This window comes from Rhododendron vialii, chromosome 7a (genome assembly GCF_030253575.1).
Source record: "Rhododendron vialii isolate Sample 1 chromosome 7a, ASM3025357v1".
NCBI classification, from domain to species: Eukaryota; Viridiplantae; Streptophyta; class Magnoliopsida; order Ericales; family Ericaceae; genus Rhododendron; species Rhododendron vialii.
In genome coordinates, this window is record NC_080563.1 from 16,310,099 (window position 1) to 16,335,910 (window position 25,812).

General features: G+C 36.0%; 1 protein-coding gene and 1 pseudogene across 3 annotated transcripts; both read left to right on the forward strand.

Moving 5' to 3' along the window:
• The first annotated feature begins 4,221 nt into the window (after positions 1-4,221).
• On the forward strand, positions 4,222-19,434 carry LOC131333782 (dolichyl-diphosphooligosaccharide--protein glycosyltransferase subunit DAD1). 3 transcript variants are annotated; one of them, XR_009201911.1, is made up of 6 exons: positions 4,222-4,522; positions 4,621-4,668; positions 7,744-7,831; positions 7,924-7,967; positions 8,143-8,334; positions 9,362-9,695. XR_009201911.1 is itself a non-coding variant. In XM_058368529.1 (6 exons), the coding sequence occupies exons 1-5, from the start codon at positions 4,436-4,438 to the stop codon at positions 8,224-8,226; spliced, it is 351 nt and encodes a 116-aa protein (XP_058224512.1). In that variant the 5' UTR covers positions 4,266-4,435; the 3' UTR covers positions 8,227-8,264; positions 19,423-19,434. The 3 variants fall into 3 exon arrangements, 2 of the variants coding, with proteins under 2 accessions (XP_058224511.1, XP_058224512.1); XM_058368529.1 differs by lacking the exon at positions 9,362-9,695 and adding an exon at positions 19,423-19,434 and having other exon boundaries at positions 4,266-4,522; positions 8,143-8,264; XM_058368528.1 differs by lacking the exon at positions 9,362-9,695 and having other exon boundaries at positions 8,143-8,425.
• A 1,035-nt stretch (positions 19,435-20,469) lies between these two features.
• Positions 20,470-25,385, forward strand: LOC131333783 (uncharacterized; annotated as a pseudogene).
• Positions 25,386-25,812: the final 427 nt, after the last annotated feature.

Genomic DNA, 25,812 nt, shown 5'->3' on the forward strand with positions numbered 1-25,812 from the left:
AGAATGACTGCTCAATGACGGAGGGGAGTGTTTTTTTTTTTGCTTTATTTTGTTTTTTTGTCCAAATTTAGTTTGGTTTTATATCTAAATTTAGTTTGTTAGTTATGTGTTTGGTAGTATTAGTTTTATTTTCTGTGAACATGATCTCACTAGGCGAGTTTGAAAGGATTGAACATATTGTGCTCTCATTACTCTCTCTAATGGTTTGTCCGGTTTGTGGACACTCATTTGTCCTCATGGGGTTCCTCTCTGTTATATAGGCTTTCACCTCATAGTTAAATACACTTCTCACATTTGCAAAAAAAAAGAAGTACTCCAACCGTCCCTATTTAATTGTCTACTATGGTTTTGTGTACATTTTCAATGACTTATATCTTTTGACATATATTGCTAAAAATATGCAATATGAATCTTATTTGATAGATCTCAATTTTTTTCTAAAAGACAATGATTTCTAAAACATAAAACATAATATATATCGAGAGATATAAGCATTTAAAAATACACCCAAAATCATAATGAACAATTAAAAATATGTGACAATAACAAATTACATTACATATCCATTGCATAAAGAAAGCAAATCAAGTCCATAGTCCCAACTGTTCAACATAAGTGTTTGTTTGGAACATAAGGGATGAAAAAAAAGAAAAGAAAAGAAAGGAAAGTAAAAATATATATTCCTCCCGCTTGTTTGATTCGAGAGGAAAAAGAAGGGAAAATGACCGAGTTCCAGGGAATAGGAATGGAGTACATTTTTCTCTTTAATTTTCTGACACTTTCCTTCTTTTTCCACAACCACAAGTTCCAAACTTTGGTAAAGTTGATACTTCGTACTTTTCATGCGTAACTTGATTAATTTCAGAAATTATAAGGTGTGTCTTTAGTAAGCAATAATTGATCATTTGTTGTTAGAGCATTTACATCAGCCTCTTTAAATTTTATATTAAATTACATATTAAAATGTCACTTTTATTGCTTTAATTAGTTACTTTTAAAATACATACTGCATCAAACTTACTATTCTAATTTTTCGTCTATTAATATATTATTTCTTTCTTCTTCCAAAATAATATTGAAATGTTATTTTTTTATTTTTTCTCAAACGTAATACATATTCTATAGCGATCTATTAAAAAAATTAAATGCTTTAATTTTTAATTCAGTTGAATTGGTATGATTTTTTTTTTTATCATTTTATCCTAAAATGTGAGTAATAATTAATTTTTTTCTTTAGAGCTCTCATGATCAAGTTTTTACTCTTTATTTTGGATCATGTAAAGCAGAAACTTCATTACGAAAGCCCTATAGGGAAAAAAATAATTATGACACTTTAAGATAAAATGATAAAAAAAAAAATTTCGAACCGGTTCAAAACGGATTGAAAATTATAGCACTGAGGTTATGCCTAAACGTTACCTTTAAGGCCCGAAATTAGTCTAGACGAACAAGCTGACTCAAATATCCGATTTAAAAAGAAAACAAAAGACTCATTCGTGGGGTACAAATTAAATAGTAAAATAATATAGTATGATAAATAGTGCCTTGTTTGTTCTAAAGAGGTACTGTACCTAAGGTAAACGAATTGCAAAATAAGAGCAACTTTATCAGTTGAGGTAAAATAGCTAAAAAAAACTATTTTACGTAAGCAAAATCTTCAAATGAGCATTACACTAGATTAGGTAAATACTTAGATAAAATTCATCTATGAACAGTGCTTAGGTAAATATACCTAAGCACTATTCACTATGTGTATATTATTTTATTAATTGTTCTCTTTCTCCCCCCCTCTCTCCCTAGAAAAGAAAAAGAAAATAAAAGTAATAATATTTTAATAGAGAATGGATTAAATAGATAGTCTTGGTGTAGTGTTAAGAGATATGTGAGAGCATGTACACTAGGTATTAGCTAGTAAAACTCGTAAACAATGCACAGTTTTCATTTTATTTACTCATATATCTTTCAACACTACACAAACACTATCTATTTAACCTATTCTTTATTAAAATATTACTCCATCTGTCCTTTTTTGTGTGTCCAATATTCTATTTTGGGTTGTCCCTTAATAAGTGTTCATTTTATAAAGTTGGGGGGTAAAAGTTGGTGTATTTGTCTATTTTGTCCCTAAAAGTAGATTTTATTTTGAAAAGTTAGTGAGTAAAAGTGTAATGATGATAGGTAAGTAGGGAAAGTGGAGGAAAAAGTTGATATGGAAGGTGTAATGATGATGTCTTTTTAATAAGTTGGAATTACGAAACAGAACACTTAAAAAGGGACGGAGGGAGTATTGCTTTTAGAGGGAGGGAGGGAGGGAGTGAGAGAGGAGGACAATGCTTTGGTGATAGAAGAGGAGAGAGAAATTAATTGTGAGAAGAGGAGAGAGATATGTGAGAGCATGTACACTAGGTATTAGCTAATAAAACTCGTAAACAATGCACAGTTTTCATTTTATTTACTCACATATCTTTCAACACTACACAAACACTATTTATTTAACCTATTCTTTATTAAAATATTACTCCATCCGTCCCTTTTTTTGTGTCCAGTATTTCATTTTGGGTTGTCCCTTAATAAGTGTTCATTTTATAAAGTTGGGGGGGGGGGGGTAAAAATTGGTGTATTTATCTATTTTGTCCCTAAAAGTAGATTTTATTTTGAAAAGTTAGTGAGTAAAAGTGTAATGATGATGGGTAAGTAGGGAAAATGGAGGAAAAAGTTGATGTGAAATATGTAATGATGATGTCTTTTTAATAAGTTGGAGTTACGAAGCAGAACACTTAAAAAGGAACGGAGGGAGTATTACTTTTAGAGGGAGGGAGGGAGTGAGAGAGAAGAGGACAATGCTTTGGTGATAGAAGAGGAGAGAGAAATTAATTGTTTAAAGAGTAGGTGATGAACAATGCTTATGTATTAGAGCAAGTACACTAGATGAGTTTAAACACATTTTTTGCTATTTTACCTAAGAGAAATAAAAAAAAAATAGTCTATACTAAATGAGCTAAAAGAGGAGCTAAAATGCATTTATGAATAGTTGTTCTATATTTTTACCTATGCACTATTCATACTCTTTTCTTTTTTTATTATTTCTTTCTCTCTCTCTTCCCTTCGTTCTCCTCTCTTTAAACAATAAAGAAAATAAAAAATGAGTGAAAAATATATTTTTTAATTGGAGTTAGGTAAAATAAATAGTATTGGTGTAGTGTTGAGAAAGATGTAAGTAGGTAAAATGAAAAAAGTGCACTGTTAATTAGCATTTTTACATTTTCATTGGTGTACATGATCTTAATACCTAGCCATTTCATGAAAGTCATTTTACCTTTGGGGTTTACCTTAGCTGCTGTTACTTGGTTTTTTGGTTTTCCTTCGGTATAATAGCTCAAAAAGGCATTTTAGCTCATCTGCTAAACATGCTCTTAGTAGGTAAAATGAAAAAATTGCAATGTTTACTAGCATTTTTACCTAACAATTGATAAACTTGCTCTAAAAAGGGAGAACAAGAGCTTGACGCAGGAGACTTTCTGCCTTTTTGCACTTTATTCTACCAATAATGCTACTATTCACCCAATAATTCAAACACAATAACTTACAACATACATGTGGAGCCTACACATAATAGTGTATGGAGCCCACATGTATATTAGAAATTGTGTTTGATGTTGTGTAAGTATCATTTTTGATATTCTAACTTTGAGCAAGAAGTAGCCACAGTGGTGTGGATGCTCTTATTGAAAAACGTGAAGTTGTTTCCACTAATCAATAAATTGTTGAAAAATACTATCAAATTGTTTCCACTAACTAATAACGTTGTTGGAAATTTTGAATTTTTTTCAGGCAAGAGCTATTGAAAAATGTCTAATTATTTTTACTAATCAATATATTGTAGATGAGATGCTAACTTAGAGCATCTCTAATGGGAAATGTCAATTCTTACGTAGATATGTTAACGGTAACAATTGACACCAAAATTCAATCCAATCTAACAACCTTCTCTGATGCCAAAATCTACATGACTTTGAAGGGAATGACAAAGTTGTTAAAGTTGACAACCACCCTCTTCCGTGCCAAATTTCAAAAAATGACCATTTGGATTGACATTAAGAGTTGGAGAGAGATAACTTGATATCAAATAAAAAGAATTTGGCATAAGGATTGAAAAGGAAGGAAGGCTTTGATGTCAAATTAAAAATGTTAAAATACCACGTAAACTTTCAAAAAACATTTGACATTTTCAATATAAAGTCATGGGTTGGAGATGCTCTTGCCCAAAATTGTTATCAGAAATCTGGCCTTAAATTCCACCAGGAAGGTTCTTCTGGTGTTTTTCTTTTTTCTTTCCTTCTTTACTCATCAGTGGGGGTTCTGTTTGCAAGCTAGACATTCATATTCCAGGAGAGAGAGAGAGAGAGAGAGAAGAAGAAGAAGAAGAAGAAGAAGAATGGGGAAGTCGTCGGCGACAAAGGATGCTCAAGCACTTTTCCAATCGCTCCGGTCTGCTTATGCTGCCACTCCCACAAATCTCAAGGTTTCTCTCTCTCTACGTACGCGCTTCTACAGCTATGAATATATTCGATAATGGTTTTTTTTCGTTTAAATGGAAACCCTAATCGAACTTTCTTCCAGATCATCGATCTATACGTCATGTTTGCAGTCTTCACCGCTGTGATTCAGGTACGACATACATCCAGTTGATTCATCCGTAGGCGAATCTTTCAGATCTTTGATTGCTATTTACGCGGTAGTGCTTCTCGAACACGATTGACTAGTTCAAACCCTTATTGTTCAATTTTAAATAACAAGACCTGACCGAACTTGATCAGGTCAGGTTTGGTTGCAGTCTAAAAAGAAACTTCCTTCTTTTCTTGAATTACCTTCGATTGTTGTTATTACTTATTTGTGTAATTTACTGATTGGTTGGATTAAGGCTCCATAATAAGTTTCTGGAAGTGCTGGGGAAAATGTAAACGATACTTTTCTTGTGTTATTGAAATCATATTGATCCGTTTTTGGTTCGTTCATGCTTTGATTTGATGTACAATTTGTTTTGGGGTTGAATTTTGTATTCCCTTTTGGATAGTTGCCTTGATAGTTTCCCGTTGTCCCTAAAATTATATCTAGTGGTCAATCCCAAAAATGAATGCCAAAGCTTCTTTTTAGCAGGTTACAAGTGTCAAAATGCTACTAACTTGACAATCATATTCCAGCGGTAAATATGATTTCTCCTATTTTCTTTCGTAAATGTCCAATGAAAATGGTAGTACTAGGTAGTTTGGAAGAGAATTTCTGAAATTTTACCATGCTAGAAGTTGGCAAGAATTTAAGCACACATTTGGAGATGGTTTTGGAGAGGTTCTGCAGGTTTTGGCTTTGGCATGTGTTTTAGCACACCACTGGGCATACTACATTTAAAAGGAATTGGATAGCTGTTCTTTTTGGTTCACGGTTTTAAGCCGAAAATAAGTGTATTAGACCATATCAAGGTTCATCTAGATTTTTCCATTGCTCTTTCTTATCCAACTGCTGAATGCCACTTGCTGATACAATTTATTTTGAAGTAACTAAAGCCACTCGTTGATACAATTTATTTTGAAGTAACTAAAGCCAGGGGCACAGGCCTTAGGATATCTTAGGGGCTTCCCAACTCCACATCTCAGTCTATTCATGAAGATAGACAACTTTGCAATGAGAGATTTTTTTTCAATAGAAAAAGTTGCTTTTTTATTAGTTGTCTGGAAAAGTAATGGCTATCTCATTTCAAGCTTCGTCTTTTTTCCTAGGCTTGATTTGCGAAATCATAACAAAGCTTCCATGTTTCATTTCTTGAGGCATCATTGATGTGTTGTTGAAATCTTAATTTGAAGGCATTGTTTCTGAGTAGTGATTACTAAGCAGTTTCTCAGAAAGGACTTAGGCTCCGTTCCGGAAACCTTCTTAAAAAATAAGTACTTATTTTGCCACTTCTAATTCAAAAATAAGAAGGGGCATTCCACAAAATCCTTCTTAAAAAGTTCATTTCACATTTTCAAACTCAAAAATAATGTAAATGAAAAAAAAAAATTCAAATTTTTTTTGCACCATATTAAAGATCTCAATGAGATCTATCAAACAAGATCCATACTAGTAGGAAAATTATTTGCGTAAACATATGATTTTTGAGCTTGAAGTTGTCTCATACAAAAAAAAAAAAACTGTTGCTATGATAATGGGCGCCGGCGGAGGGAAATCGTACCGGCGGCCGCGCCGGGCCGTCTCCGACCACCGGACGGCCGATCCGAGCCGTCCAAAAATTCTAAAAAAAAAAACCAAGGGGGCTCACGCGGGAATCAATGGCATCCGAGGTGTGCAGGGTGCTTGATCCGAGCACTCCTTTTCCGTGTATATATATGATGCCATTGATTCCCGCGAGAGCCCCCTTGGTTTTTTTTTTTAGAATTTTTGGACGGCTCGGATCGGCCGTCCGGTGGTCAGAGACGGCCCAGCGCGGCCGCCGGTACGATTTCCCTCCCGCCGCCCATTGGTACCTATATAAATTCTACCAAAATAATTACCTTCCTTCTTATTTTCCGGAACAACCCTTCTTATTCAACAAAAAATAAGTTCTTTTTTTGTTTCTGGAACCCAGCCTTAATGAGTGGTGTTTGAGTACTGGTGATGGAATGGGGAGCGAATAACATGTCGGGGGTGAAGTGCACATCGGAGAAGTATAAGAGGCTAGGGACCTGTTGGCTGTTAAATCTCTAGCTTGTAAGCAATACCAAATGATTCACTTAAGATAAAGAAGTAAGCCTTTTCTGGCTATTCCCTTTTGTGGAAGTAAAAATTTGGGATAATTTGCATATTTAGAAGAAGTTTCTGACGAAGAAGGTGATACAACATCTATTGGAAAGGTAATTCTGGAACAAAACCTGTGTTACAAGACCAGATATACTCACTAGTTCCTTCTTAAGATACTTGCGTCACTTCTAAGTATCTGAAAAGATTTCCTTGGCAATCCATTGTCAACCCAAAACATCATCTACAAGGAACTTGAAGGCCTTTGGGAAACATCGTGTACAGTGGCCAGTCTCCCCTTCATCCCTGTTTTAATGTTCCCTTTGCTTTACGCATCAAAAGGTTTGGATCCCAAAACCTTTAGTTCTTACTCCTACCTATACTATGAATTGTTGTTGAGTCAGATACTGTAATATCCATTGGACCGTTGGACCTTGCCTAACAATAGGCTGCCAATCAGTTTGAATTACATTTTAGTAGGGTCCACTTAATAACATCAACTGTAAGGATCTTTTTTTTTTTGGAATTTGTAACATTCAGAAGTTACCCCTATATTTCCGTAAGAAGTGATAGTCTTGCCATGTAACGTTGTGGCTTTGTGGGAATACGATAATCAACAGCGGAAGGGTGAGATAATAGTTGAATTGTTAGGAGGTACCTCAAGTAGCATACATATAAATGCAATAAAAGCTGTGTGACTGTGTCGAGGAACTTTGAATTATTATAAAGTAAGTAGTTCAACTCTCCTATTCAGAAGGTAACCTAAGTTCCTATTTGTAAGTTTTCTATACTAAGTTCACTGGGACCACCCTTACCTCTATACTGAACTTGCTTCGGCATCTAGGAAAGAAATTTTGAATTCTCTGCTTTCTTACATTGTTTCTTCTGCATATATGTTGGAAGTTAAGAGTTTTGGGCGTAAGACTTGGTTATTAGTTGCTTCATGTTTGACATATTCATTACGGTGATTAACAGGTTGTTTACATGGCTATAGTTGGATCTTTCCCATTCAACTCTTTTCTCTCAGGAGTTCTTTCTGGCGTCGGGACAGCAGTTCTTGCTGGTTAGTATGCAGAATTGAGTTAATTTTATGTTCTGGATTTTGTTTTTGTTACGTAATGGGAAATTGGGACTGATTTTTTACTTTGGCAACAGTTTGTCTCCGTATACAAGTGAACAAAGAAAACAAGGAATTCAAGGTAAATTGTTTTCCTTTTCGAGGAATCCTTGCTTGTTTATATCTTTATCCATAAGTAAGAAAGAAGAGTGAGAATTTGAAACTAAACCAATGAATGGTGTGCACAAACAGTATCATATTGTCCACGTGTGCTGATATTCTTCCCTTTTGATTCACATCTTGTGGTCAAATTGCAGGATTTGCCGCCAGAACGTGCTTTTGCGGACTTTGTTCTCTGCAATTTGGTGCTCCATTTGGTGATTATGAACTTCCTCGGATAAAGAAGGGAATTAGGACTCTAGGGATGCTGTTTAGCGACATAGTTCCAGGCCATTGGTTGTGTTTGTTTTTTGTTATTAACCCTATCCAGTTAAGATTACAAGAATTTGCATTTGGTGTTTACACCCGTTTTTGGCACTCAGTCATAGACAAGTGTTGGAGGGCCATTTAATTGAAATTTAATTAAATTGGGTTATGAAATGAAGAGTTGTTGGATCAGAATAATTGGGCCAAAACAAATATCAGTTGGGCCTACTGAATTTTAGCCCAATTCGGTCATGGGGTCAGAATTATTTGATTATGGACTATGAATACTCATGGTCCAATGAAGCCCGTAAATGAAGAAATAATATTTGGCATTACAAAAAGGCGTTTTGTATTGTTTGAAAGGTCCAATATGACATCAAGTATAAGCTGGTGGAATCTCACGAACAAAGAGGGAGTGAGTTAGTGGGGATGATTGTCACATGGCCATTTGACAAGTCAAAGGGCCCATTATTCCCTGATGCCCACGAAATGATGAAGGAAGAAAGGCACTCTATCTCCTTAAACCGTCAGTAACTTCCCATGATGGGGGAAAAGCATGTGGGTAATTCTATTAGTCTCTTATAACCGCCTACTATCCCATGATATCCCATGATTTCATGAAATGGAAGTTCCAAAAGACACGCGGCATCATGAGAAGAGGCCAGCGAGTACCCTTACATGCAAAGCAGTAGAAGCTTTTGGCCTATAAATATTAGAAGTCGAGAAGGAAAAAGGGTTCCCATATCAATCAAGTGCAGCGCTTAAACCAAAGTCTTCCCAGCAAAGCACCTATCTTTATTTTTCCTGCTTTCAACTCAATTACTTCATCTAGTAATTTGGATTTTTAATTTCCTATTGTACTCAAACTTTATTATTTCGACATAATAAAGTTTTTTCACGTTGTTACTTCTTTTCCTACACGGTTAGGAAATTGCTAAGTTCTCGCTCATTGAAGCAAAACCACGACCAATCACTGTGATCCAGCCCTTAGGGTCGCAGCACTCTCACTTATTGTCAAGACATCAGAAAAAAGGGCATCCAGTCCTTTACGTTGGACGCGACAAGTCCTAGCATGTCCGCGCTCAGTCCTTGAGCTATTTTGTGACCAAACACTCGGTTTTTCATCGATGGACACGAGTTTCAAACTGCTTTGTGAAGATAGACATGCCTGTAGTTCTGTAGCAATTTCACTTTCGTCTCTTTTTGGTTGGAATCATTGTCGAGAAAGTTTTTTTTCCCTTTCATGTAATACTCCCTCTCCCTCTCGCTCATCGAGTCATCGGTACGGGACCGGGTTAGGGTTAGGGTTAGTTGCAACTTGTGAAGTAAAACTTATACCCAGACATTACACCTACTAAGAAAGTGCTTCATGTCCCTCACTAGAACACCTGAGTGGTGGTATGTTTCATATTTTGATACAACATAGGTGCACATGAATTTGTTATGAGATGGTCCAGCAGTATGGATCGAGTACTTCCTAGTATATTAATCAACCGTCTAGTGAAAAAATACCACTATTTTACTTCTTTTTCTGATCAACCTTGCCATTGTACTTGATAAAACATAGCCCGTTAACAAACGATCATTAGAGCCCGCTAACAAACAAGTTGTTAGAGTGCTTGTTCATTTTAAATTGTGCTGTTTGAAATATGGGTGGGATCCCTTTGGATATAGAAATGGCGGAGAGGAAAAGAAATACTACAATGTTAGTTTTGGTTGGGACTGTGCCATGCATTTTCTATTTTATCCTCACGCAAACCACACAAGGACACAAAGATGGAAAAACAGAGATTTCATATCCCGGGGATTTGTAATACGTCAAATAACTTTGATCAAATTGATTTTTTTTTCATAAAAATTGTTCTCAACGAATTTTATAAAATGAATGATTCCGATGATTTGTTTGAGTCCGGAATGTTACCCAAAAGTAAAAACCTGAAGGGTAGGGCAAAGAGAGAAAAACTCGAGCGGAACCCAGTCCCTTCGACCTAGTGTTTGGAGCTAAATTTGCGTGGGGATTTGTGTTGGATCGAGTTTAGGAAAACAAAACAAGCTGTCTTTGGGGTGTTTCCGCCAATCAATCAATAAGTTGTGACTTGTGAACTACAACTTCTTTTTTCTTGCCAATTAGAAAAAAAAAAACATTTTTCTTGTCTTTGTTCAAAAAATATTCACATTTGTTAGTTTTGCACCAAAATTTTATGTACTATTAGTTTGTCTCGACAAGAGAAATCGGAAAAGTAAAAAATTTTAATTTTTTTTGAGAAACATCCAAGAAAAAGCAGAAAGTCTACACACACATACAATCTGTGCACAGATTGTGCACAGATTTCATTGTGGGGCCCACCACGGGTCCCACACAAATCATCCAAGCCGTTCATTAAATGTAAAACATTTTTTCTAGGGTCCCCGTAAAAAATAATCTCAATCCGATGCCAATAGGTGCTCGATCCAATCATATAACTTTTCATTATCCGAAAATCTGAATGAAAAGTTAGATGGTTGGATGAAGCACCTATAGGTATTGGATTGAGCTTATTTTTTACGGAGATCCTTGAAAAAATGTTTTACATTTAATGAACGGCTCGGATGATTTGTGTGGGACCCGTGGTGGGCCCCACAACAAAATCTGTGCACACAGTTTGCTGTGTATGTAGCAAGACTGAAGAAAAAGTCCAAAAAACTGACTTTTTTGATTTTTTTTCTTGTATATTTCAAAAAATACTTGTGTAAAAATCAGTTTTTTTACTTTTCCGATTCCTCTTGCCGAGACGAACCAATAGTATATAAAATTTTGGTGCAAACTAACAAATGCAAAACAAAAAATTAAATAAAGACAAAAAAATTGTAGTTCATAACTTATTAATTAGAAAAACGTAACACTTATAAGTTCTATACTTCCTTTCATTCATTTTCTTTTCTTTTTACACATTCCTATGCCTTGCTTGTGGGTTTCAAGTTCATCAAGGCATTGCCCATTCATGCACAAAAGTTTTCCAAATATAGATAAAGGATTTTGTTAACAAGTGCATTAAGAGCACTTGCTGATCATCAACTTGAAATCTTAGGGGCGTGAATGAGGAGGTATGCTCTTAGGCCACGTTTGTTTGCTGGACATGATTTTTTCTCGGGGAGACTTAGCATAAAGTTCCTCATATTTACATTTTTTGAACTTAAGGACAAACACCTTTTGCAATCAAACATAATGATAAATGTGCTAATAAAAGTGCCCAAAACCCTAAGTTACCCTATAAAAATGGAGAGCTTCAGCGAACAGTCCATAGTATAGGGGTTAAAACTGTAGTTGATCCATCATCTAATTTAATACAGCCGCGAGTCCATCCGTCACCTCCGTTCCAAAAATACCCTCCATTCTTAGAAAAGATAAAACCAGAGTAGCCCAGATAGAGAAAACCATTAAACGTGCAGCTAGCCATTCGAGTCGCAACGGTATGGACAAAATCTTCAATCTAACCGCTCGTAAGAGCCCAAAAACTCGTCGAGTAACTCTGAGACAAGCTCGGCGTCTCGCCGTTGCTGCCGCCGGTGTTGCAGCTCCGGTAGTTGTCGAGAAGAAGACGAAATGCCGTCTTGACTGAGGAAGTGCCGAGCAATGTGCTGATTGCGATGATCGGATTGGCGACGTGGAATGTGAATAAGAATTTGTTTTTTGAACTGTGTTCATAAGAAAATGCTAACGATTTAGAGCTGTAAAGTGTGTGTATATATAGTTTGCAGAGGAGAGAGAGGAAGGGGAGAAGTTTTTTATGTTCTTTTATTTGTTTTTGGAAGCTAGGTTTTTATCCTGATAGATCTGGGAATTTTTTGAAGTGAACTGAAATTGGGAAACTTTAGAATCCTTATATGTGTTACTTTGACACACAAATAATGTTATTAGTGTGACACAAAATAAAAAGATAATTTTGTATATGTTATTTTGTCATCCTAAAATCGGTAACAAGGTTTATAGATATTGTTTGTAAATTATAATTTTCCTTGGAAAGGGGGTAGAGGGAAGGGGATTCATTGGATGAAATGTTTACATATATGTTTTACCTAAGATGATGGGAGGTTTGCGTTTTAGTAAATTTTGGATTATTTAATCAACCTTTGCTTGCCAACACGGCTTGCAGAATTATTTTTCACCCCAATCCATTTTTTGCCAAAGTGTTATTCTCTAAATATTGTTTTGAAAGTCCTCTCTAAAGAATGTTATATGTGTTAATCTATTCTCCTTATCTTTTGCTTTATTTTGAAAAGAAAAAAAATCGATTAACAGTGATAATGTTATTTTTTGTTTTTTTTAGAATATACAAAAAATAGAGTAACACAAATAACATTACCTTTTGCTTTATTTTGCAAAGAAAAAATAGAATCAATTACATAGATAACTTTATCTTTTTTAGATGATACAGAGAATAAAGATAGATAACCTTATCTATTTGTCATATACAGTTATCTGTTGTTTTATTTTAAAAAGAGAATGAATTGTTTGACAAAGATAAAGTTATCTATTTCTCTTTTAGAACATACAAAGAATAAATTAACACAGATAACATTAGCTATTATAGATACATTTATTTGTTATTTTGGACACATATAAGCTTATCTGTTTGTGTTTTGGACACAAATAAGCTTATTTGTTTGACGTGAAACACAAATACATTAATAAACTTATAGTAAATGAAATTTTTCAAGACATATAAAATCATCTATTTGAACTTTTGACGACACATAAGCTTATCTTTTCAATGCAATGAAATTCACCTAATGTTGAATACATAACAATTCAAAATATAACGTTATCTGTTTGTGTTATTTGTGAATTTTTACATAAGAGAAAATATTTTTAAAAATTGAACAATTGAAAGTACAATATTATAATTTTTTTTTCATAAACAAAGCCAAAAAAGATTGTTGATATAAATAAGGATATTGTGAAAATCACTATCCTTTAGTTTCTAAGTAAAGTTCAATATTTAATTCAATTAATTAAGCTGATGTCAAAACTTTCAGTCTGGAAACCATGTGCCCAAGTAATACCACCACACAATTATTTGCTTCAGTAATCTAAATATTACTCTATACACATGTTGTGTTTTAGTGAATCCCATTCTTCCTTGTCTACTTGTGCTAATTTGGCCCACTACCCACTTTTGTATTCTTATAAGGTTACACAGAAAATTGACCTCATTTTATTTATTTTATCAACTGTGCGCTGCTGCTGTCTCGTAGGGGTGGTTTTCTGATGGTATACGTATGGCAACCATGGCCGCCAGGTTCCATCTCCGCCACCACCTCATCTCACCTCGCCTCTCCTTCCGTCCCTCTTCTTCCTTCTCTCTCCTACCCTCTTTGCCTTCCCTTCCCCTTCTCCTTCTTCCCCGACCGAACCTGTCGCCGCCGCCGTCGCGGCACAACTGTGCGCTGCTGTCACTCTCTGTCTCTCTCTCTCTCTCCTTGCTGTCCTCTCAACGAGATTGTTTCTGAATTCTGACAAAGAGTAGGTGGGCGATTGGTGGTTTTCTGGTGGTACTGGTGTTTGAGGTGGGATCTGAGTATGGTGCGGCTACCATTTTTGCCGGGAACAGAGAGAAATCGAGATAGCGGGAGAGAACAATGTTCGATCGTGGTTCCCGAGGGGTATTTCTGTCCATTAAAGGACTCTAAACAGGAGCACTTTTAAAATGATGGACTCTAGGTCTTATAAAAACCTAAGCTGGGCTAAATGGACCAATTGTCTCTACTTAAGGAGTTTAGACCAATTTTCTGATAAAAATGCCTAAAATCCTAGGGTATCTTATGAAAGTGCCTAAAACCTTAAGATACCCTATGAAAGTGCCTAAACAACTAAAACATTATAATAGAAAAGTACACCCTAAAATCCTATGAAAGTGCCTAAACATGTTTTGGTCTTATGGCTAAAAAACTCAAAAAAAATTGAAGCACCTCCACTGAAAACTATTTTGCTGACGTCTTTCCCTTAAATGAAAACTATTTTACCGTCCTTATGGCTAATTTTCTCTTCTTGTGTGATTAAGTTCGAACAGCCCAAAAGATCAATAAGATAGCCTTGAAATGTGAAAACAATCGTACAAAACAAGAGGGCCAGCCCACCGTCAAACTATACAAGCAAAGCCAAATGGCCTACCTCGGCTTCCTAGCCAAAACAAGAAAATGTCAAGCCAAATAACTGTTCTGATTTTCAGCAGAGTTTAGTATCCGTAGATATATATACCTTGTTGCTGAAAAAAGTATTGAGAGTTTCTCTCCCTCCAAATGAAGTAAACCGTGGCAGCAGCAAGACTAAGCTTGTACGCAGAAATCTTGAAGGACGCAAGTCCCTTTACATAACTGATTCTGAAGCAAGATCCCAAGTAGTAGTATGCCCAAAGCCACAGTTGAGTTTAACCCCCTTCCACACCTGGATAGCAAAAGACCAGCCAAAGAGGAGATGGGCATCCATCCCCCCAAAACATAGAGCACAACTTTATGTTTGGGCCAGCTTGCGCCTGGCCACCATATTCTTTGCTTGATAGGGAATTACTTAAAAGTTACATATATAATATGGAAAATTAGAGGCCGGTCCTACCTTTTAGGTTCAGTTTTATCCCAACCCCAATATTTTTTACCAAACCTAGTTAGGCTCGGTTATGTTATTTAATGACGGTTTTGCCCAAAATCCACAGCAGACTGCAGATCGACATTATGCTCTCTCTCTATCTCTGCCACCAACGCCTATCCTTCCATTGATGGAGCAGCGCCCACCGCCGCCGCTGTCTCCTCTCTGAAGAGAATTCGCGTTTCTGCCGCCATCGAACAAGTTGACGATTTCAACCGAGTGATCAAACTACGATTTGAGGATCTCTCTCATAGAGCAACGATTGCTAAATCTTGCTCGTGATGCAGGGATCCTGAAGGTTAATGGGGCTCTCTGACTCCCGGCAAGCCTGCGGCTACACAGTACGGTGTATAAAGAGTTTGATTTCTTGTTGAATTCTTGAGGAAGAAGTGGAAGAAACAGAAAACGAAGTGTCCTGGTGAAATTCAAATTTTGCATTTGCACGATGCAGCTTTATGAACGAATGATGCTTAGAGCCTGTTCCGCTTTTTTCCAAAAACTTCATTTTAAAAAAGAAGGTAATTTTATATTCAAGTATAAAGAAAATAAAAAAATATTTTTTAAATTTTTTTTGCACCGTTTAAAAGATCTCAATGAGATCTATCAAATAAGATTCATATTTGTAGAAAAATTATATACATCAACACATAATTTTTTTACCTTAAAATTACCCCTTTTTTTTCCAAAGTTTTCTTTTTCAAAAGTGGAACGCCACCTTAGAAAATTACAAATAAAGGTAAAGGGGGAAATTAACAAATTAATACCATAGAGGTCTTTCTCGATTCTTTCAGTTCACTATTTACTTTTTGTAGATTTTTTTTTTGTTAAATGTCAGATTTTTATATTTCAACCTCTCATATTTGATTTTGATAATTTTTTTTTAATTTTTGTTCGTGTGTGTATTTTTTATGAGAATTGTGTATTTTTCTATGAAAACTGTGTATTTTATATGAGAACTGTTTTGACACCTTCATAATCGACATTTTGCTGCTAGTATAAAAAATCTGTTTGTTTGTATGTGTAGAGTTTGATTTCGTGTGCGAGTATTGGAGCTATGTGAACTAAATATTTTAGTGTATGGTGTGACTATGCGAACTCGGTATTTTTTAATTATGTGAACTGTGCGATAGACTATGTGAATTATATATTTTTCTATGTAAACAGTATATGAGAACTGTGTATTTTTCTATGAGAACTGTGTGTTGTTTATGAGAACTGTGTATTTTTCTATGAGAACTGCGTATTTTCTATGAGAATTGTGTACTGTCCATGAGAACTATTTATTAAAACTGTGTATTTTCTATGAGAACTACATAATTTTTTTATGAGAACTATGTATTTTAGTGTGTAGTAAGACTATGTGAACTATGTATTTTTCAGTTCATATAGTCCAGTTCTCATAACCAGTTTAGAGAAACTGTGTATTGTCCATGAGAACAGTGTATTTTTCTATGAGAACTATCTGTGAAAACTGTGTATTTTCTATGAGAATTTGTATTTTCTTTGAGAAATGGTATTTTTCATTTGAACTGTCTATGAGAACTGTGTATTTTTCTATGAGAATTGTATATTTTCTATGAAAACTGTGTATTTTAATATATGGTGAGGCTATGTGAACTGGAAAATTAATTCACATAGCCCAATTCTCGTAGCCGATCTTCTATAAGAACAACTAGTTCTCATAGCAAATTCTCATCGAACTGATTATAAAAACTAGCAGTTCATATAGCCAGTTCTCATAATTCAGTTTACGTAGCTAGTTCTCTATAACTAACTATGAGAATTGACTATTCTCATAATCAATTCACGTAGCCAAGGCTATTTATAACATTTATAACTATATTTGTTTTTGATTACCTTTTTGTTTTTGTTCAATTTTTATTCGTGTGTGTATTTTCAATGAGAACTGTATATTTTTCTATGAGAACTGTGTGTTGTTCGTGAGAACTATCTATGAGAACTGTGTATTTTTTATTAGAACTGTCTATTAAAATCGTGTATTTTATATGAGAACTGTGTATTTTAGTGTGTAGTAAGACTAGTTCACATAGTCAGTTCACAAAGCTAGTTCTCTATGAGAACAGTCACTCCTCATAGCCAATTCTCATAGAACTGACTATGAAAACTGGCAGTTCTCATAGAACTGATTATGAGAATTGGCAGTTCACATAGTCAATTCTCATAACTCAGTTCATATAGTCAGTTCACATAGCTAAGGGTATTTTTATTCGAAATAATATGATTCAGGAATTGATTCTAAAAATATAGCTCTCATAACCATAGTTCAGATGTATTTTTGTCTAAAATAATATGTTAACTCGGGCTATGTGAACTGGGGAGATATTTTTGTCGAAAATATTATGTTAACTAGTTATGAGAATTGACAGTTTTCATAGCCAGTTCACATAACTAAGGGTATTTTTGTCCGAAATAATATGAGTCAAGAGTTGATTCTAAAAATATAAATTTGACTAAAAATGGACATGTACACAAGAAGTTAAAAAGAATGGGCATAATAGAAAAAATGTATGAAATGTCAAGAAAAAAGACTGAAATAAAGAAGGAATATTTTGTTAGGATTAAGTTAAGTCCGAACCTACTTTTTGGGGCCGGCCTAAAAATTCCCCTATATAATACTATAATTTTGTAATTGGTCTTTTTTTCGAAGATCACAATTTTGTATTCTTTTTTTCTTCTTCTTTACAACCGTATATCCGGGCTAGCTTGCGCACACCTAGACTAATTCTAGCACCTTGAAGTTAACGACCCGCTGACCAGAGCAAACCCTCCCTGGCCCGAATGTTTGAAATGTTTAACCTCTGTGTGATTTGAACATGCGACCTCGTAGATGTAGAACAAGTAAATACTTATCTTTCTCATACCTACTTGGCGATTTCGCATTGTTGTCCATACTATTGCTGAAACGAGTGTCACGTGAGGGGAGGATTGAGTTGTCTCATCCATCTTATTAGGTGACCAAACGTGCCGTTACGGGGTTGGGCTCCTGTCCAATATGGGATTGTCCATTGTGATCCATTTGATGGCTAGCTAAGATTCAACTCTACCAAATTTAAAGCTCCAGATCTTGCCATGTCAAGCCCCCCATTTTGCTCTCAAAAGAAACGGAAAATCCTAACGGAAGTCTTGACAAACTAACTCTGCAAAATCCGGAAAAAAAAAAAAAAGCCCCTCCACTCAAGCACGTGTCTTCTCACATAGGAGTAACATGGCACTGACTCATTAATTTAAAACTCCAGCCACACTAATGTTCTTGGTTCTTCAATTTTTTTGTTTTGTTTGTTAATTTGCTCATCTTTTTAAAAATTTTGTTCGATTTGCATGAATTTTTTTTTATTAATCATCTGGCTCGACGAGAGGAATCTATAAAGTACTCCCTACATTCCTGAATGAGTGTCATTTTTGACACACATGCCTTTCAAAAAATTGTCTGTATCTCGCATTTTATTATGTTTTATATTTTTGGGGGTTTTGTTTTTATTCAAAAAAAAATTTGTGTTTTTTCGTTTCAAGCTTAACTTTTGTGATTTTTCGATTCGTATCGCCAAAACGAATCAGAAAAGTAAGAAAGTTTGTTGCAAAACTAACCAAAGCTAAAAAAATAATTGAATAAAGTCAAAAATGAAAAAAAAAACCCAATTGTTTGAATTGGAGAGAAAGATGAGAGAAAATATAGAACTCAAATTTTATGAATAATAAAATTTCCTCCCATTTCTCCCCAATTTCCTTCTCATTTTCTTTCCATCACTTCCCTAAATTTCAAACACCGCAATTCCATGTGAATGTGAGAATTGAGAAAATACGTTGGCTTGAGTGGAGTTTTGTTTGGATTTTGCAGTTAGTTTATCAAAACTTCGGTTAGCGATTTTCCATTTCTTTTGAGAGCAAAATATGGGGATTGACATGGCAAGATCTGGAGCCTTGAATTTGGTAGAGTTGATCCTAGCCGTCAAATGGACCACAATGGACAATACCATACTGGACATAGCCAAATCCGCCCTTAAGACACTCTTTGCATTGGATCCATAACACAATAGTACTCCCTCCGTCCCATAATGTTTGACACTTTCACTATTCCAGCCTTATGAAAAAATTAACAATATCTTTTAATCCATGATATTTTTTTTATAAGCAATATGGATCTTATTTGATAGAGTTTAATTTGTTTTATTATACAAAGTTCAAAAAATTGCCTAAAACATTATGGATTGAAAGATATATACAATTTAAAAATGGCACGCATTCCTAAAAATGCCAAACATTATGGGACAGAGGGAGTAACAAATAAAAGGACATTTTCCTAATTATATATTAAAAGAAACATCAAAGTGTTATAATGCGCCTCTCGAGTGGATGAACATGAAACTGGTTCTTCGAATCCACTCTCCATTTGCACACCCAAGACCAAAAAAAAAAAAAAAGTTTTTGGTGTTTGTTTCTTGTGCTCCAGGAAGATTACAAGCACTATCCCCACTATCTTTTCTCGATCGCATTTTGCGTATAGGATAAGGATTTTTTCGTCCCAATAAAAACAGTTCCGGTCCTCCTAGAACGTCGAAAAACAATTCCAGTCCTCCTAGAACGTCTAAACGCACCATGTTCGCCTTTTTACGATGTTTCAAAAGGAAAATGCTCACCACGGTGGATAATAATAGTGCGTAAAAGATGCATTAATATTCAAAAAATAAAGATATTTACGAATGTGTATTGATACCCATAAATTATGTACATTAAAATTCAAACTTATTTGACATTATTTGCATACTATCGATCGCTGACTAGGTAGAGAGGTTAAGATTCCAATATATGAAATTCCAATATACTACGTATTAAATGTGTCTTGTCAGAGCATTTTGAAGTGTATGAGTAGGTATAAGATAGTACAATCAGAGGAATAAGGGAATCTTATACCCCTAGCATTTTGGCTGCATTGATGTGTGATGAATAAGGGTGTTTACTGTGTGATGTAAAAGGGTGTTAGGGCATTACGTGACGGTTCTTCAAAGACATTCAAATAATTTTTCTAGGCATTTTTTGTTTTGTACTTGTTGTATTTATATATGGATAATGTTTTGGGACAATACAATAGTCTAGGTAATTTATGTTTTGTACTTGCTGCATTTATACGTTGGGTTTGATATTGGACATTGCAAACACCGATGCTACATGGTGAGAGGGGGAGGTGTAGATTAAACACATATTGAGATGCACATTGCAACCGTGCGAGTGCGTATGTAACATATAAATTAGAGGCGTGAACGAGAGGGCAAGTGTGCGCATGAAATCGTATTTGAAACACTCTAAATTATTCTTACAATTCGCTAGAAGGAGTATTGAGAGCACGAACGCACTGCAAGGATTGACAGCGGGAGGACATAATATTTTGAAGAATAATATGAGTTTTTCTTTGATAACCGGATATCTGCACTAGTTTACACTCACTTTATCTGAAGAACTATAACACTGGACTCCTACGAGGTCTTATAGGACACAAGGGTGTGTGCTATGCACCCATTATGGAGCCCATTTTGAATTCCGTGATCCGAATCATTCATTTTGTTTGTCTCGTGATCTTGTCTACTACGTATTGCATAGTTCCCGACGTACAAAACTACAAATACACATTGGACACGTGACTTGGCCACTAGGTGACCTCTCCGTGACTGTGAGGGAATGGGGTGTCTCATATCTCACCTGGCTTCCAAACTCGCCTTCTTCCCGCCGTCTCCGCCCACCTACTCCCTAAAGAACTCCTCCGACGGCAAGCTCGCGGCCGTCTCGACGGCGTCGTCCACGCCGGTCTCCGACGACGGCTCCCTCGACGTGTTATTAATAGACACCAAGAGAGGGAACAAGATCGTAGCTTTCTATTTGAGAAACCCATGTGCGAGGCTCACTCTGCTTTACTCTCACGGAAATGCGGTTGACTTGGGCCAGCTGTTTGACCTGTTCGTCCAGATCAAGGCCAACCTCAGAGTCAATCTCATTGGGTTTGTGTTTTTCTTCTTTTTCCTGTGTTTTTTCTTCTCCATTAATTAGATGTTAATCTGGGTTTTGAGAACTTTGTTTCTCTCTCTACTTGTTATATACCCAACATTCTGATTTCCCTTGATTTTCGGAGAAATCTTTGACTTGGGCATATCTTGTGGCTTGTGACTTTTAGCTCTCTCTCTCTCGTTTAGATTTTAAAGACAAATGCGAGACTTCGGTAGGGTCATCCTCATGAATGAATTCTGGGCTTTGACTTTTCGGGCCTCTTTCTAATCTTCTTGATATTTTTAGAGACAACTGAGATTTGGGTAGGGTCCATCTCATTGTTGTTTTGTAGCGTTAATTAATTTTCATTTCCAGCAATAAAAAGGTGAAAGTAAAAATAGTAGGTTGGTTTGTTAGGTTTTCCCTGTTCTTACTTCTTGCGATCAGTCCCTTTCAATTCATCTGTCTTTATATGTAAAGTCATATTTTACTGCTTGTTTTTTGCAATGTTCTCAGTTGTGCTCTCTCTTTGGCAGTCGTGCCATTGGGGCATCCATCTTGCCATCTTGAGTTCTCACACAGTCACCCTGTTGACCATGTTGGCTTTTCTGTTCCCATTTCAGACACTCCAATGTTTTTGAAGTTTATGAGTTCCCATTTATTTAAGACCAAGGGGTTGGCCTAGTGGTTGTGGCACTCTCTCACCAGGTAAAATGCGTGTGTTCGAGTCTTATCGCTGCGAATTGTAGCACCCCTCCCCCGATTCCCTTCGAGCCCTCCTATCAATTGGCCAAAAAAAAGAGTTCCCATTTATTTGTTTGTGTTCTCAATCTATGATTTTGTTTGAAGTCTTTGATACTTGTAACAAATTTTGTTCACTAAGAGTATCTCTGGTCTTGACCCATTTCTTCGCTTAACCCTTTTTTCCCAAGGGCGTACCCGTTTCTCTACGCCATTATAGGAAAATCCAAGCCTTGACCCATTTCCTTTACCCTTTTTTCCAAAGCTCAATATTATCCCTTTCATTTACCATGTTGCCATTGAAAGCCTTTTTTGGGTAAAGATTGGGTTTTCTCCATTGGCGATGCTCCTCACCAAATAGAGTTTTTGCACACATGTTTACTCAAATTTGGGTAAGAATTTCATTTAGTAAGAACACTCCAATGGGCAAACTCCAATCTAAAAACAGATTGGAGTAAAAGCATCATTAATTGCATGGTGGTAAATTTGAGAGGAGAAAAATAGCCTTGCAAAATTTTGAGTCTCACTTAAGTGGAGTAAAATTTGAGTAAAACTCAATTTTGTATAGGTTTTGAGTCAAGAAGTTGAGCGGATTTGAGAAAAAGCTTCATAGTGGCTCATTTGTAAATTTAAGAGAGAGGAGATAGCCTCTAAATATTTGTGACTCCCTTGATTGGAGTAAAACTGTAAAAGTTTGAGTAAAACTCAATCTGCTACAGGTTTGAGATAGAGTGCAGTGAGTTTATATGGTTTTTACTCAGATTTGTTTTGAATAATAAGAAAAGCAAGGGTTGAGATGGTCTAATTCCTTTACTGTTCCAGATCAAAAATCTCCCAGAGGTTTACTGAACCCACTTTTCTACAGTCATTAACAAAATGTCTGATTCTTGTTTTTCAATTTAGTCTGGATTTATTTGCTTAACTCGTGTGAGGGCAATGCAATAGTTTCAATGCTCTTCATTTAATAATGCTTCTTTTCCATCTATTCCTTTAGAGGATGTTATTGTGATCCTTTCCATCTCTACTTCAATTTGCAGATATGATTATTCCGGGTATGGAGCCTCTACTGGAAAGGTAGGCTGCTAATTATCTCACACAAAATTACCATGCACAACGTATGTTATATCTCTTTTTTTCTGGTTTGTGTGTCTATTATGGAACCTTTTTCTTGGTTACGAGAGCTTCACCTCTGACATCTGATAATTTACTCCTAAGAATCCTGTGCAACAGTATTAATTTGTATCCCATGTGAATCTTTCTCCTTATCAATGACGAGACATTAGTAGTCAGAAAAATTTGCATAGTTTCTAAAATTGCGTGGAAGCCAGTGGCAATAGCAAAAAATTGGAGATGCCCGTATTGAAAAAAAAAAAAAAACTATTTAATGATACAATGAAAGCTGCTTGAGTGCCATGATAGTTGTTTAGTAAATCCACTCAGCTCAAGAATGAATAATAGTAGTAACAAAAGTAAGCTCTCTTTGTACATGTGACTTCACGAACTAACTAAATTGTACTACTTAACCAACTGTAACTCGAACTCTTCTTACTTAATATGGAGTTTGCACGGTTGTAGACTTAAATTCCGAGGACTGCAGATTAAACATAGCTGCGAAGAAACACCTCATATATCGTGTGCCTATTGGTTTGAATAATCTTATGAAGTTGATGTTTGTGTTTAAAATTGTCTTTTGGGGGAATTCTTTTACCTCGGTAAACCTTAATGAAGGCATTCTAATTGGAACACTCATTCTGGTTTAACTCCTTCTTTTAAGTGATCTTAAAAAATGCCTCATGGTTTGGTTCTACACTAACTTGATTTATTCTATCTTCCTTGACAGCCTAGTGAACTCAATACGTATGCCGACATAGAGGCTGTATATGAGTGTCTCCAGACGGAATATGGAGTTAGCCAGGAAGACTTAATTCTCTATGGACAGTCAGTTGGAAGTGGACCCACACTGCACTTAGCGGCTAAATTGCCAAGGTTGAGGGGTGTAGTTCTGCACAGTGCCATTCTCTCTGGCCTTCGTGTAGTCTGCCGCTCAAGGTTCACATTGTGCTGCGACATTTTTAAGGTGAGAAGCACAAAGTGTTTCTGATTTTGTGATCGTGTTTGAGGTATCTAGTATTACTATCTCTTTGTTTGATGATCAATTTGCCGAACAACACATGAACACATTATGTAACAAGCCACCGCTGCCTTAACCGTGTGCGATACTCTGTCATGCTAAATCTTGTTTCTTTTTTATGACACGTTCTGTACCTAATGTAACACTTACATTTTTTTTGCTCAGCTACTGAATGCAACATATTGAAGAGCCGAATGTGACCTTATATTGAAATGCGCCCTCTTGTGTCTTCAAATATTTGCAAATTCCTTGCTCTTTAAATTGTTTCTTGCTTGGGCTTTTTCCAGCCTTGATAAACTATCAAATCCTTACTTCATTTTGAAGAAACAATAGAAACATATCTGCGCTAATTCCTCCCGAGTAAATGGAATAAGATTGTCATATTAGCTATACTGGGATCCTAATATCCTTTTGCTAACCATATTGATTCAGCTAAGTGATTATTACCTGGTTGTGAGAATGCAGTGGTTTGTGCTTGCACTTTTTTCTTCTGCATCTCACGCTTTAATCTTTTCTGGTTATTGCAGAACGTAGACAAAATTCAGAAAGTGAAGTGTCCTGTGCTAGTGATACATGTAAGTACTTCTTGGTGTCTTGAATCATTTTAGCTCTAATCCTCCAGTTGTCACTCATGCATTGTTTTGGAATGAAATTGAAGAATCCGAATATATGGTTGCTAGCGCCAAGTTTTGCATATTGTCATATTTTTCCCCATTGTGTTTTGAAACGATCGCTGAAAGAACGATGACATCTATCTTTTTGCATCTATTCTAAGTCGCCCTTCCCTAATCTCCACAAATTACTCAGATGGATTTTAATTTAACGACTTTTTTTGCGGGCATCTAAGTTTGAGAATTGGAAATCTGAAAGCTTGATTGCAAGTAGAGTGGTAGCCAAGTGGTAGGCACCATGTACTCCCATGCATTTGATAGGCGTTCAAACCTCACTAACTACATCTAACAATGCTGACTTTCGCTGAGGGAAAAATAAATAAATCTGAAAGCTTGAGTTTATTGGATGCTTTGATGATCCATGCATTTTGATTTGTTCGGCCAATCTTCAAGTGGTAAAATCCTAAATGAAGTGAAGATCAATTTGGGTACTCATAATATTCGTCAGCTTCGAAGTCATATCGGAAACTAACAAGCGTATGATCTAATTGAACAACAGCATGTGTATAAGACATCCGTAGCATGATCTGCATATTTAATCATCTTAATCAAATACATTTGCAGGGTACAGAGGATGAAGTTGTAAATTGGTTTCACGGCAACGGACTGTGGAAAATGGCTACGGATCCATATGAGCCTTTATGGATTAAAGGCGGTGGGCACTGCAACCTTGAGTTGTACCCAGATTATATTCGCCATCTTTGCAAATACGTCAAAGAAATGGAGAATATTACTACAGAAATCCGCCTCCGATCGATCAGGCAGAAACTCCGGCTGCCAATGAGGCCTCACACTGTCAAGGTAAGTTCCACCACCAAAAAGTGCTGTAGAATCAAATTCAGGCGACCCAAATGTTTCGAATGTTTTCAACAAAGCTGCATAAGATGTTTCTGCCAGCCGCAGTGCCCAGAATGGCAATGTAGATGTTCAAAATGCCCAGAATGGCAGAGTAAATGCCCAGAATGCGGATGCATATGCTCATGCCCCGAATGCTGGATTCCGGGCTGTTTAAAATGCTTGTGCTGGTGTAATTGATCGGTATAAATCTCACTTTCGACGTTGATGTCTTTTTGCCTAATCTCTTCCTAAACTTTTTTTGACATCCCTCAAATTTGTGCAGTCGTGTGGAAAAAAAGAGAGGAAGTAGTTGCTCGACATATGGTTGACAACGGTGTGGTATTCTGGTAACTTGCCCGTGTAACGCCTCATGTAAACCACTGGCCCAGTACCTTGATTTTGATCCATAAGCCACACCACATGGCCCAAAATACTTAAGCCTATGCTAACATCATATCGTTCGGCTAAAGAAAAGAGCCACATTTGTTTTGCTGTTCATGTTTTTCAAAACAAACATCAATTATAACACGTGCCCTTCTATTTACAATGAATCCATCCTTTTTTC